The sequence below is a fragment of the Tinamus guttatus genome, unplaced genomic scaffold (genome assembly GCF_059628265.1).
Source record: "Tinamus guttatus ecotype Peru unplaced genomic scaffold, ASM5962826v1 Tinamus_guttatus_pri_ptg000403l, whole genome shotgun sequence".
Classification (NCBI taxonomy): domain Eukaryota; kingdom Metazoa; phylum Chordata; class Aves; order Tinamiformes; family Tinamidae; genus Tinamus; species Tinamus guttatus.
The window spans coordinates 2,244,393-2,259,577 of NW_028288937.1; the positions used below are offsets into that span (position 1 = coordinate 2,244,393).

Sequence of the window (15,185 nt, forward strand, 5' to 3'; positions counted from 1 at the left end):
AAGCAAGGCAAGGAAATGCTTGGAAATGCAAAGAAATCCTATGCTAAGGCAAGGAAAATGCTGAGCCTCTGAAACAGGGCAGTAAGGGAACTGGTCTTACCTCATTTGCAGTCTTTCTTTCTGATTCAGATTAGCTGCAGATCTCTGCTCACAAAGGAGCGTGCACTCGATGCTATTTTGTGTATTTTGTGCAAGTGGTTCTTAATTTGACCTAGTTAGTTTTTGTCTGTACTTACATGGTTGCCAGTGCTGTCAGATCCAAAAGCCTTTGAAGTCAATCACTGTTTTCTTGTTGACTTGAGTGAACTTTGAGTGAGCTCTTTAAACAGGCATGAGTTCAAGCTACTCTAACAGTGGGACAGACTATTATTTATCTAGTGTTTTTAACTACCTTATATGTCAATTTTTGTATTGTGGAATGCTTACTGACGATGATCAAAATAAAGTTTCCTGTAAGGTTCATTTAAACTTGAAGGGTTATTTGCAATAGTCAGTGTTAATGTGACCTTTGAGGAAAAAAAGATGTTTAAATAAAAAACTGAACTGAAACATTAATCCCTTGAACTTCATCATGAGAATGGCTTCATTAACCTCCCATTGCATAGTACTCCTAAATGCAGTAATAGCAGTACAGAGACAAGAAGAGGGTTTTCTTTTTTCCTTTTAAGTTCATTGTAGTATTAGGAAGTAAAAACCTTCAGGGTATTTTTAATTAGGTAGAACCTCTGAGAACCTCTGGGTAGTGTGGCTCTTGCATTAAGCTACAAAGTTTTTAAGAGCTGCTAATTTTGCATACTAATTTTGCTTCCGAAGTCAAAAAGTGCTTGTTGGATATATGGATGAAATAATGGTGGAATTAGTGAGCTGCAAAGATAATATGGATTAAATGGCTTGGGCATCTACATCTTATTCTTTAAAATCAGCTATTTCTAATTTATTTTTTAAAATATGTTCCAAATAGATTAAGACATAGATTTCTAAAGAAAAGTACACTAACATTTGTTCATTTCTCCAAATAATCTCTGCTTGTCTTCTGGAAAAAAATTTATATATTCCTGCTGTGGTTGAATAGGATATCTGGAATTTGTAATTTGTAATGTTATAGTTATTTCTTTTCTTTACTCAATCTCAGTTCTCCCTGCTGCCAAATTCTAAAGAAAGCCAAGAGCACTGCTAGAACTGTGTCATTGCTGTAAATGCTGGAAGTACTCACCAGTGTTTGCCTAATGTAAATAGCATATGCACATTCAACTACATTCATTAGTGTGTGCATCTCAGGCACTTTGGTTTTACATTCTGAATAGATTTTTGCATTAGGTTTTTATGTGAGAAAATAATGCATGGTCACTAAATTGTCTCATATGAATAAATTGGTTGGGGAGATTCAATGTACATGCCTCCTAATAGTAAAAATGAAGCTAGATGCATGTTGTTAGGGAGATAGTAAGTATTTTGGAACAGCCTTCATCGTTGCAAGGCATTACAAAACAGCAACTACTTGAAAAGATTTTCAAGAAAACAGTCTATTCCTTTGATCTTTATTCAGTGAGTGGTTGCTTTCTAGTCTAAAAGCATTCATTTTTAACGAGGTATTAGCAGAAGGAGTGCTCAGTAATTTTCCAAGCAGACTTTTCGGCAAAGTTTGATGCTGCAGAGTCTTTATGATGTGGAGAGGTCTAGTCAGTGCAAGAAAAACTTCAAAGTGCTCTATAAGGCTTTACTGGCATGCTTGTTTTTTGAACTAATGATGGCTTACATTTAAAACTCTATACAGTACCCTGGCATTAATCAGTAGCATAGAAATTACGCTGAGAGTCTCTTAAGAAACATCCTCTTCCAGAGGTGTTGACGAAAAACAAAAACCTCAGTGTGTATTAGGAGCTCTTACTACTCTACACAGGCTCGAGAGTTGGGGCTTTCATTTCTCTCTGCTCCTTCAAAAACAACCAGAAACACTGACTCTGCAGGGCAGCACCACTTTTTAGGCAAAACACGTTATATAATGGGCTGTGTGGATTCCACTGCACCTTTGGGACATCCCAATCAGCTGCTCAGCGTTGCGTAGCTTTGAGATTGTTGTTTTCTGTTGTACACGTGGGATTTGAAGTATTTCTGGAATATTTCTGTGGTAACCTCAAGATGTCATTTAAAAGGAGTTTCTGAGGGACTATTATGGCCCTTGAGCTGAGAGTTACAATAATACTGCTCTTCTAAGGCCTTGGCTGTTGGACAGTTGGCTGCCTGTTCACAGAGTGCCTTGGGGGCATCATGGGAATGAAAAAATCTCCATCATTTGAAGATTTTTTCTTTATTTTTTTCTTGATTTTCCATTATTTGTTTTCTATTTTATTTTCTATGATTCTATGATTTTGAAGACAGTATCCAAAATATGCACAGTACTTTATAAAAGGGCTGATTAAGAACCTCAATTTGAGCTATGTCACTGGATGCTGGATCTACCCCAGTAAACTAAGAGCAGTATCTGACCACAGCCACGACTTCAGTGGTTTTTTTTCTGGATATACTGCACTGAAAGAGCAGTCTTTTGCTTGCAGTGAAGTTAACTCAGTTACTCCAGTGATAATGAAAAAGAACAGAATCTGGCCCTAAAATGTCTTGCATGTTCATGGAGCAAGGATTTTTTTTCCCATTAATACCATGTCAAATTATCTTTACTCATATGCATCATGAGATACACAGGTCACATTTATAGAGTTATCAAAAAACCCGGACAGCTTAAGAAGGCACTTTACCCACAGAAGGAAACAATTGCACAAAAGAGTCAACAGGGAAAAGAATGACTCAAAATACACAGCTTACAAGGCACGGAGGAGCAGGGCTTTGCATGAGCATAAACTGTACTGCAAAAAATAAACAAACAGGAAACAAAGATACTGTGAAGAAAGCTCCCCCCACAGAATTCAGAGCAAGTGATTTCCCTAAAGTAATCTGAAATTCCCAACAATAATACAAGTATCCACAGCAAAAGTTCACCTGTTCAGGCTCTGGCTGCAAGCAGCCTCTCTAGCTCAGAAGTTTTCACCAGAGGTACAGTGCAGGCATGTGTATAAATAAAACACACATAACCTGGGCACCTGCTGATAGGCATCTTATCATTCAAACCTCTATTTTTAATTAGGTCTTGGAATCTTGGAATAGGTTTCTGTTTACTAAACACAAAGAAGATAAAAGTTTCTTTATGAGAGCATCAGAATGGAGGAGCCCAGCAGGAGGCCCAGCTGGAGGAGACAGCCCTGGCTGTCTTCAGGGTTCCCTAGGTTTAATTGAGGTTGCAGTTCATAAAAGGGGAGACACCGAGTGACAAAGGCCCTGAGGTTACAGTCTGATGCCTTGAGACAGCAGATATGAGAGGACTCCTTTGTTTTGGAGCTGGCTGTATGTTGGGGGAGGCATAGCAAATCACCGTCACTTTAATAGGGAGAGGCACAAAGTTGAAAGATGGAAGATAGCTCTCAGAGGAAGACGAAGGGGCAGTATGTGTAAGGAAGGATAACACAGGGTACAACTTGTAGACTCCTTGGCTTTTGAACTGTTTTGTTATAAAGGTGTTTCAATGATTTTTTTGTTTTATTTTTAAGCACATCTTGAGGTGATTTAGGAAGCAGAGTTTGTTCCTCCCGTTTTGGTCTTTGCAGAGGCAAGCAGAAAACCAAGTATGTAGGTGCAAAACCTTTTATCAGGGAATGGGCGGGTGCAGGTCTACCCAAAGCGCAGCTCCTCGCTTAGCCAGAGCCCCAGGCTTGCAGGAGGCGCCGGGAGCGCTCGCGAGGGCCGGCGGCCTGGCTGGGTGTGCGAGGCCGCTGGGGGCTGCTCCTGGGAGAAGAGGATCTTGGGAGCTGGAGCTCAGGACATGCTGGAGTCGGTGTTGCCCGTTTCTTACGGTGTGAAAAGCCTGGTGTCTGTGAGAGTAATTCGGTGAGGCAGTAGAGGGGTCCGGCGGGTCCTGCTTGCTTCCGTGGTGCATCTCAGCACACACGTTTCAGGAGAGCTATGGCTTGACCACGTCTCACTTTGGAGACATCGGGGGCTGTCGTTGGAAGACTGGTTTTGGTGGTTATGGTCTCACGTGGCAAAATCCCACGTGACACTGGGAGGACAAGACCTGAGAGGCAGTTCTCCTGTCCTGCTGTCCTTCCTGTGGAGGAGGAGGAGGAGGAGGATGATGAGTGCTTTTGTACTGTTTGTTTGCCATGACTTAACCATCATTTTTTAAACATGGCAGTCAGCATCCACTGAGACAGAGGTGTCCTTGTCTGAGGCTAGTAATCATGAGAGGAAGCTTTCTGGACAGCGTAAAACCATTTCTGCACCATCTGTCACGTAGCTGGTATAAAGCATGTTTCCGCTGCCGCCTTTGTTACCAGTGCCCTTAGGTTTCCTTTAACAATTCCGCACTCCCGCATCTTTTGAGATGAAGCCTCTTCTGCCTGAACACTCTCTTTTCATGCTTCTCTGTACTGTCCTTGGGTAGCAATGTTAAACCCAAACGTTAACGCTGTGGCACGCTCCTTTATGCACTAGCTTGCAGCAAAATCCTTTCTTTCACCTCTTTGGTTCACTGTAATAAGCCCTGCACAATGCGGACTCTGCTTTCACAGTGTGCTTCCACACTCCTTCCCGTCCTTGCTTTCCCTGGAAAAGTGGCTTCCAAAGGAGCCACCTTTCTCAGCTGCTTTCTTGGGGCCCTCTCCCCAGTTGCACGTTGCGGAGGGGCCTACAGAGGTTGTTCTTGGGGCTCTGCAGCCACCAACATCACTTCTGGCCACCTACCATCTGCCTCCTGTTATGCTCTGCGTGCTGCAGTGGGACCCAGCGCTCCTTCCTCCTCTGCCTTCCCAGCAGAAATCTGCTTAGTGGAGGGAATAACACAAGCCTTAATAAGAAACTCCTCCTGTTTCCAATAAAGGAAAATTGCTGCCTATAAATCACTTGGTCCCTAAGCTCTCCTGCTCAATTTCACTCTCCCTGTTATTGAGCCTCCATCTGCTTTTAACAATTCTTGCTAGCTGTATATCTTTTAAAGCTGCATCCCTCCAGAACGAATATCTAATTAAGTAAGCTCTGAGAATGAAAAGCAGCAGAACAGCAGCTTGCTTGCTCTTTGTACCCTTAATCTGGGAGTCCTGTATGTGCTATTTTGGAAGCTAAATTGAGGTCACTGACATTATGCATATTTGTTGTCTGATGCAGTCATAAGAGCCCCAAATCCTCTATTCAAAATTATCTTTAAGCACATGGGTCAAACATTTACAGCAAGAAGAAGTTGTTTGTGGAGTTTTCACAGATTTACAGACACGCGGGAGGAGTGAGACAGGGGCCATAATCTCAGACCAGTATTCCTGCTGCAGGATCCTTTCACCAATCAGCAAAACATCTGTGCTGCTCATGTTAAGAAAATACACAGTTCTAGTTATATGTGAGAAAAGAAAATCGTAGCTTTGCTAAACAGAAACAGTTACATTTCTTTAAATCCTGTTGAGGTGGCCCTTCACTTTGGTTATAAATCATGTAGTAACCAGGGATTCTCTCTCATACAAAAAAAAAAAAAGCCATTCAAATTGCATCAAGTTAATACAGTTGTGTTTTATCATCAGTAAAACAAAGAACAAGCAATAGTTATATGTAATTAAATATTTTAATGTGTGCTGGTGGTGCCACAGTAATTATGGATAGAAATTTGCATCAAGTGACAACAGATGAATAGGTGCAATGTGTATGTTCTAAAGAATGTCATTTTTTTTTGACATTACTAAAAATGCCATATTTTGCTCTCTCCTAAGGTTTACCTCCCAAGGTAAATTAACATAAGTTACAAATAGTTCACATTTGAATTCGGAACTCAAAAATTGTGAGAAGCTTTTCACACACTTGAGAATAAAGGCTTTCTTGTCAGAAATGTCAGATACTGATGGAAACACCAAACTCCAGTCCTCAGCGTGCATTTTTACTATGATTGTTGAGACAGAATATTTTGATTATTTTTCAGTAAGAGCAAGAAAGGATGTGATATGGGAAACTATTTATGAATAATGCAACATATGATGACTTTTTAAATGAAATACAAAACTTAAAAAATCAGCTTTATAGAAAAACTGAAAGCAGAATTGAAAGATAATTTTGAAAGTTTATTTTGAGTCATTCTGAATATTTTTCTCTAGAAAAACTTCATGAAAACAGGTATGACTTTATTGAAAGGTTTTGATTCAATAAAAAATCAGATTTTTGAGATTTTTTTCAACAAAATCTTTGACCAGTTGTAGTTTAGACACAACTTTCTCAAAATATTTTTGCTTGAAAATGAATTCTTTAGATGCTTTTTCAGTTATTTTGAGCCGAAAATATATTCAAATTTTCTGAAAAATACATATTCAAATTTTCTAAAAGGAAGTGTGAGGTGGAATGAATCCCAGGTGCTGTGTGGAATTGGGCTGTCTTTGCCTCTGCGTTCGGACCTTCTGATTGTAGAGCGGTATCAGGAGACCTGTGTGATGAGGTGTCATCATGGTGCAGACCTGGCATTCAGCATCACTGGCTGGATCCTTATTTTTAAAAAGCACACTCAATGTGAACTTAAGTTCCTGGTAGCTTGTGTTGGCAGCATGTTGAGTTTTTCATGTGATCGTTTTATTTTTGGTGGAAACAGAAGTTCATTAGAAGTTCATTGCAAGTATGCCAAGGTCTACAGGAGGTTGATCAGAATAGTCTGAAACCACAATTTTTACTCCTGTAATTCCTTATTGATCACAGTTACTATTTTTACTGCTGATTACCGTTAACTATTTTTACGGCTGTGTTTTACTGCTGTTTAATGCTGTGCTGTGTTATTTTGGTAAGTTCAATAATGACAGCTAGGTATAAATAGTTTTAAAAACATCATGTTTCCGTTCATGCATTTGACTTGCTTTAAGCTGAATGACCCTGATGATTTCCATCTCTCGCATTCAAGAGAGTGTTGCTCAGGCCCCTCGTCAAATGATGGCCCCTTTTGGAAAGTGGTTGTAACCAAGGATACTGAAGATCCCTCGGTTTAAAAGCAGGTGTGAGTAAATCAGCTGGGCACTTGCTACCCACCAGGGCCTCTGTTATGTCTTACATGTGAGCTGAAGTACAGGCTTAATCATTTAAAGCCCTGTGTGTTTTCATCTGTAAGGTGGCAATAATAAATACCCCTTTTGTAAAGCTGATACAGTGTTTAAGTGATGTTTTTAACTGCTGCTACTGGGTAAGAAATAAAAGCTAGATAGAATCATACATTCAAAAGTAAAAGCTTCTGGCTATCGCTTTTAAGTGTGACAAATGCAATTTATCTTATGTCTCTAAGGGACCCCATTGCAAACATGTAATGATGGCTGCATGTTTTAAAGTGTTAACTTATTGTTTTTAAGTAAAATATATGGAAATGTGATTTACTTGAACAAGAAATTCTGTTTCTGGCCATTCTAGGATACTAAAGGAGAATGATTTGAGAGTATTAGTATGGAGGTGACATTAAGCAGTCATTTCTTCAGGTAGTAAAGAGATGATAAGAAGATAGATAACGTGAGATAGCAGAAGGAAGAAGGTTGTTGAGTGGTGATGGGAACAGCGGTGTCCAGATAATGATCTGCCCTTCTAATTATCCTTCTCATTTTCCCCTCCTCATCTATCTCCAAACACCTAAAAGCAAGTGTAGGTGACTTAGTTTAGCAGCTATAGCCTGCACTAGCAGAGGGGTCGGGGTAGCGGGGCTTTGGATGGGAGGCAACCCAAGCAGGTAGCAAACTAACGGCAAGGCCTGAGTCTAGTAGAAATGCTGGTGATGCAGAGAGGTTTGAATGCCCTTTGCTACCTGCTCTAGTGCCCTGTGAGCGCACAAACTACCAAAAATACATCACAGCCCCTCTGCAAGGGCAGCTTTTAGCATGTCCTTGGCTGGCTTTGCTTTAGGCAGATTTTATTCTGTGAATTCTGCTTTTCAGTCAAGGCTTTGCAGTGTATTGTTGATTCTAACACATAGTGGGGGGTGGTTTTATTTTGTTTTTTTTTTAGGATTTTTTATTTGTTTGCTCTTTTTCTCTAGTTTGGGCCAGGCGTATGCTCTGAAACGTGGAACTGCCTTGCCTTTCCTGGAGAGTGGGCGGCTCTGCTGCTCCGTGTCATTTCCTCCTGTGTGGGAGAGGTGGCAGACAGAGGCCCTGCTTCCCGGCCCTCGAGCCAGTAATGCTTGTTTTTTTCCATTAAGGAGTAATGCTGCCATCAGTACTAGGGATGGTAGTCAGGGACTTAGATAGAAAAGTGTAAGACTGGAAAAAGGAGACATCATCATGGTAGCAAAGGTGATATTCAAAGGACCAAGGGATGAGCTCAAAGGAACTGATTTATCTCAGTCATAAACAGCATTTTGCTGAGTTTAAAATACAAGGGGGAGTAAAAGCAAAGCAGAAGCGGCATGTGCCTGCTCTACTAACTGCAGTGCTGACACTTACTAGCGAAGCAGCAGTTACATCCCCATAAAGCAGCACAAATCCCCCGAATTTGGCAGCACTATGTAGCATGGGGACAACCAGACTTTTAAAGGAAAAACAGATTTTTTCTTGATGAATCAGCTGACTTGAAGCAAGCGACCTCAGAAGTGGCCCTTGTTGCTCTACCTTGGCCCCGCAGCCGTTAACTGTGGTGCTAGGAGTGGCGGTTCACAAGAAACGTGGCCAAGATGGGGAGGGTTTGGGTGCCTCGGGCGGCCGCGCTGCCATTCCCATGGAGCCTCTTGGCTGGTGTCTGCTCCGCAACCTTCCGTGATTAGAGGTCTCACCTCCCGATGCCACAGAGCCGTTCCCGTGGCTCCCGAACCTAAACAAACCCTCTGTGCAGAGCTGCCCGCGCTGGGAGAGCTGGGGCCGTCAGCTCCTTTGTGGATGTGTCCCACGTGCTGCCGCGTGGCACTCCAGCCCAGCGCCAGCTCCAAGTGCTGCCGAGCAGAGGGACGCGGCAGGGCCCAGTGCCGCTGGCGCCCGGCACGCGCAGAGCAGCCAGCCGGACCCGCGCGGTCCTGCTGCGTCCCTCGCTGCAGAAACTAAGGCCGAGCAACAAGCAGGGCTTGTAGGTGGAGCAAAGAATGACAGGCCTGACTGTGCGGCCTACAGGCAAGGCGCAGCTTGCTTGCTCAAGTGGTATCACATGTCTCGAGTGGTATCTTTGCTACATCTGTTGCAGGCCGGATCTGCAAAGTGGCCCGTGCGAATGCCGGGCTCGCTGTCACTGAGACAGAAACCAGGACAGAGGCAGCCGCTCAGCGGCCGAGGAGCTTGTTAGGCTCTAGGCATCCATCACGGGTGCGCTGCAGCGGGAACCAGTTACTAGCAAACCTCCCTGCTGCAGTCCCTGGTGTTTGTTTTGGGCAGCTACCGGGCGTTGCAGGGGGCCTTTGGGCAGTGGACTGGGCAGTGAGTAGTGATGAGTATCTGTCTGGGGGTGTCTCCTGCCGACTGTGCAGCGGCACCGTTTGTGGAGGTGTTACCAAAATGGGGAGGAAAAGAGGATCCCTCCTAGAAGATGTATCTAGACGTGGAGCCAGAAAATGGGAGAGTTCAGAAAAAAAGAGTAAACCATAAAAGAAGGGTGATTAAGGTAGTGACTGTCTAACTATTGATACGAATGTGTATTTTAGAGCTAAGGGATATATAATACCACCATTTATGCCTCAGACTCATCGCGTTTGTCAGCACAGATGTGGGCAACAGGGGCTGGGACAGAAGGAGGATTGCCAGAGTCAAGACTGGAAATGAGCTTTTGCAGAAGAAGCAAAAGGAAAAGGCCAGATCTTGAGGAGGAAAAGCTGCAAAATTTGTCTAATTAAGGAATGTAGAACTAGACCAGGTGAGCTAGGGACATTGATTTGCACATCAGGAGGAGAGGAGAAGGCAGGATGAAAACCAGGACAGCAGTGTGGGGAACAAGGCTGGAAGGGCTCAAGAGGGAGGTATAGTCCACATGCTGTGGACAGGTCACAGGTGAGAAGGGTAATACAGGTGCTAAAGTTTGAATGGAGATTTATATTATTATTTATATGGAGAGTTGTAGTGGGGATGAAGGAGACATGAAACTCAGGTAGACTCAGGCATAGAGCTGAAGAATCAGAATTCATGGTGTATTTATATAGCCCTGAAAAAGTACAATCTAGTACAAAATATAATCACAAAATAAACTCTTGCAAAACTGCTGCAGCTACAGTTAGCAGAATCCGACTCCCTCTTTTCCAGAGGGGTGGGAGGGTGGAGAGCTAGCACTGCTTGGAACTCGCTCCCTTTCTTCCTGCCACAATCAGATTTGGTCATGATGAAAAAATTGGCTTTGTCTTCAGTTGAAGCCTTCGTACACATTAATGTTTTTAAATAATGGATCATGTAGTCCTAATATGGGCACTGAAAACAAAAGCTATCCAAATAAATACTGGGAAAGGCCCACAACTTCCTGAAGACTGATAGCCAGATTTCTTTCTGCATGCCTTTTACGTCCTGTTAATGATATGACACTTTTTCCCCAGTAATGTCCAAGACACATACTGCATTAATCAGATAATGTAACTTTCCATGATCTAGCCCAAAAAAATGTAATTTAACTTTTTTTGCCCCACCCTCTCTGATTCTCTTTGACAACCAAATTATTCCTAATGGTTTCTCCCACCCAGTAAGTTTGGCAGAAGTTATTATATTGTTCTCAGAGCAATGTTTGTAATTTAAAGCTGTGAAAAATTCACACGGTGTGGTTTGCTACCTGACCCCGCACTAAGAACTTGCTCTTTGAAAGGCGTATCCATGTTCCTCACTGCACTCAAATAAGTAATCCCGTGAAAGCCAGTGGGGCTATGGACACCAGTACAGATAAATGTACTTACATTTTAAAGATTTAGGTACCAGAGCATGGTACTCCAAAACAGCCTTATGCACAAATAGCTGCGTTTTCTTTCAACTTCACAATGAATGCATGGTAATTAGTAAGTATATTCAATGTGTGGTGCTTGTATGAAGGAGAAATGAATGTATTTTCCAATCTTGTAAAATTGAGGTGTTAATTTCTTTCCTTGCCCCTTACTGTAGCACTGGTCACATCTGACACAATTTAAGAAAGCGTTTGTTTTGTTGTAGTTGCAGGTTGAACTTGATCAGGAATATCAAGACAAATTCAAAAGACTGCCTTTGGAAATTCTGGAGTTTGTACAGGAAGCCATGAAAGGGAAAATCAGTGAAGATGGAGACCACAGTTCTGCCCCTTCTTCCCTGGCATCTGACAGTGGAAAATCAAACCATAAACCTCTGCAAAGTGAAGAGGAATTGGAGGAAGATAATTCAGAAAAAGTGTTTGATACTACTTTTTAATTGCCCCAGCAGCCCTTAATGTGCAGGGGCCCAGCACTCCCACGCTGCCCATCTCTGCTTCCCGAGATGAGCTGCCGCCGAAGAGCTTTGGAAGGCAGCAGGAATTTGTATTCCAGTGCACATTTCCCAAAAGGAACGTTTTATAAAAGCTTTGTGCAAAGGTCTTCATTCTCATTCTCCATGTCATTATTATGCGAAAGCTCGCACAGTCGTAATGGGAAAATTAACATGTTAACCATCCTCTCCTTATTTTTCTTTTGGCCAATTCACAATGGGTAATTTTCTGGCCACGTTCACTCTTAAGAATGTTTAATGAAGACCAGTGTGTTGTGCAGAGACAAGCGTGCGCAGATTTCCTTTCGAAGTGCCAGTGCAAAGTGCTCCAAACTAGTACAGATCCTAGAGAATATTATAACTGTACTTAATCATGTTTGTTTCCTACTTTATAACTGCACCTTGACAGCTGTACCACCCTTTTACGTTTGCACTGAAACATTTAATCCTTTTTAGCTTTGCAAGCACCGGTGGCTTGCTCTCTCAATGTTATGTTTATCATGTGGAAAGAAGTTTATTTGCTGCTGAAAATACTTGGAACTGTGGAGACAAGAGGAAAACGGAGAGAAGAATTTTGTCTAGGAATTGTGTCTGTGTATGTTTGTGTTTGTTACACTGTGTGAGTGCATATATGTTTGTATATATATAAATATACATAAATATGTGTGCCCACACACACATTTATATACACGCACGGCATGTTTCTATTTGAAGTCAGCATGGTCTCTTGGCCAGATGAAAAGTTTCAGGGATACGTGACTAGAGAACCTTTATGAAAGCTAACATCTGGGCTATACTGATATAAAATAATCATTGAATCATGAAATTCTTTTTGTGGTGTTAGTGTTGTAAATCAAAATAGTTTTAGAATATAAATTTGATATATATTTTGCAGACTCAAAGTTATTGATTTTAAGTATCATATTTTAAGCTTACTGAATTTCATAGGATTATAAAAATGTTTAGGACTACAGTATTTGAAATTTAACAGAATCTTCCATTATTTTCAAGACTGAGGTTCAGTTTTACTAAGGTCTGAAATTTAAAAGCAAATTATAAAAACCTGATCACTGTTATTTAAAATGTATATTAATCCATTTAACAGACTTGTGAAAATAAGAAAAATCAGACTGTATGGCATGACGTGTGGCATGCATGAGAGAAGTAACAGCACATTTTCAGAAATTTATATAGAAAAACAGACTGTCAAAGTCAAGATATTTGGAAAGGTAAAGAAATGTTATTTTCTGGCATCCTGTATTAACAGAAATAGGAATTATGGAACGTTGCAGATGGATTCTCATTTGCACCCAAGCCATTGACTAAAGGCCTTTCCCTCAGTAGCGTTGTGAAAAGGCATCTTAGGGTAGATGATAAACTAGCTCAAAGTACATAGATTTTCATAGTTAGGCTGGATCCTGCAGACCCCGTAGATGATTTATCCGCACACAGAGTAGCCCTGGACGCCGTGGAGCTCTCCAGTGCTCACGTGCACGTTTGCAAGATCGGGGCCTTACTTCATATTAAAAAGCAAATAGAGAAAGAAGTCAGTTACATAGCCAGGCATTTTAATTCATCGTAACACTTAACTTACTTTACTTCCTTTCCCTCAGGATTTTAGTACTTTGACAAGCTTATTTTATTTAAATTTAAGCAATAAAATACAAATCAAGCTTAAGTTTTCAGTTAAATAACTGTGTATATATATAAGTTCAAATCTTGGAAAAAAAACAGTATTTTGGTGTTTCTTTTCTAAACTTAGAGCGGAAAGAAAGAAAAATTGCACATTGTTTGGAGATCATATTTTGGATTAAACTATTCTGATTTACGATGATAAAATTAGTAATCACAAAATTCAAAAGTCTGATTTTCATCTTAATATTAGAGAAGATGAATCCTCTGTAAATCATTATTTTGCACTTTGAAATCAATATTAATCTTTCATTGAAAACTTAGAGGGTCAAGATGTAATGCTGCATTTTATAAAGTAAAAATTACATATTGTCTAAATTATTAAAGGAATATACTAATAGCAGTGTTCACAATAAAACTGAAGACTAATGCATTATGGAAGTGATTGTACAGTGCAGGCTTTTAGGTAAACTCTTAGCTCCTTTGAATTTCAGCGTTACATTCCCATGGACTTCAGCGGAGCCAGGACTTCACCACAGTCTTCAAAGAATCTTGGGCAAATACCAATTAATCTTTTATTTATATTAAAAAAAAAAAAAAAGCTATACTGGTTGGGTTAAGTATACTATCAGCTGTAGTCATTTTACAGTACGTTTGTATTTGACCATTTACTGTACTCACATTTTTTTAAATCTGTACAGTGCCACTTTCTGCAGGTGTAAGGTAGTTGTGTAATACTGTACATCTTGCATTGTTCAAACTATTTCAGTGAAACAGATATCATTTAATATTGATATTACTTGAACTAGAGTAAGATAATGAAAAAGGGTCTTTATGATGTGCAAGTCTTGTGCCTTTTATGTATTTGCCTTGTTCCGTGTTGAATGTGTGGAAATGCTGTATCGTGGACTTTCTGCTGTATAGAATAGAGCTGTCTATATTAAACTAGGTTGTGCACTTCAGATATCTTTACACTACTGAAAATAGCTTGGTTTTGGCAGTATAAACAGAATTTTAAAAATTCTAATGAAGGCCAGGCATTTTAGATTTAACATGTTCATAATTATGTTAATTAATGCTCATGTACTAGCTAAACATTCACTGAAATATAACTAAAGGGACATCATTGCTTGCCTTTCTTTGAAATCAGTGTTGCTCTTGTACATTGTATTAATAGTGTCTGTGATTGATTAGTCTTTGCTGATTTGCTTTCAGAGTAGGATGAGATGCTTCAGTTAACATGTACATATTTTTGGGTTTCTCGATCTATGATTGTTTCAGAGGCATAATTCACATTTTTGTAAAGATTCTATGCAATTTTGTGGCATGATGTTTCTTCCACTTGTAATTTTATGTGCTTACATTACAGATCCAAAGGACAAATAAAAGTTTCTTAACAGAAGGTGGTGGCTGTCTCTGTTGCTAAGCTCCCAGGCGCTCGTGGACTCGCGCTGGGCTCCCGGCTCTCACCAAGGGCAGCGCTCAGGAAGCCCGTGGCTCTGCCCGGCCGGGGGAGTGGGAAAGGGGAATCGCACGTACGCGGACATCCCCTCTCAGGAAACACTTGCTGGTGTCCCGAAACAACGGGAAGCAGAGCAAGTGCACTGCAGCTTTCCAGTCTGGGTTGCAGGGCAGGCTCTTTCAGAGCGGGTATTGCAAGGTTTTCAGCCCTACCTGTAAGCTACCCGGACAAACGGAGAGAGCTTTACTTCCCCTCCATTGCCACAGCTGTTTTGCTAATCACCTATGTAGTTATGTAAATACTCTGAAATGAGCATTTGCCTTCCAGTAAGAGCTTTAGAAAATAAATTATTCCTATGGCTTTTGACCTGCCTCCTACTATTTAATTTACTAGAGAAGAAATAATCTCTGGAGAAGAGATAAGCAGATGTATTAATCCATAGTACTGAGAGATATTACATATAAATCGTCCCTTAGGTAGTTAGACTCAAACTGCTCGCTACCAAAGACATGGGGAAATGAGGGCAGTGTGTGAAAAGAGGGAAGAAAGGAAGGAAGGAAGCTGGAAGCCAAGGCCATGAAATGGAGGAAGAGAGTGGGAATAAGTCAGAAACGGAGGTGGGGGGAAGACAGCAAAAGAAAAGTGGATAAATAAATGGCAAA

General features: G+C 41.0%; 1 protein-coding gene across 3 annotated transcripts in view; it reads left to right on the forward strand.

The window, feature by feature from the left end:
• Positions 1–11,490, forward strand: part of PLCB1 (phospholipase C beta 1) — a 353,787-nt gene extending 342,297 nt beyond the window's left edge. Inside the window, exon 32 of one of the 3 annotated variants that reach the window (XM_088531288.1) lies at positions 11,145–11,490. In XM_088531288.1, the coding sequence (XP_088387414.1) occupies positions 11,145–11,375 (231 nt within the window). In that variant the 3' untranslated portion in view covers positions 11,376–11,490. The remainder of the gene's footprint in view (positions 1–11,144) is intronic. The other 2 variants (XM_088531289.1, XM_088531290.1) reach the window with 2 other exon arrangements.
• Positions 11,491–15,185: the final 3,695 nt, after the last annotated feature.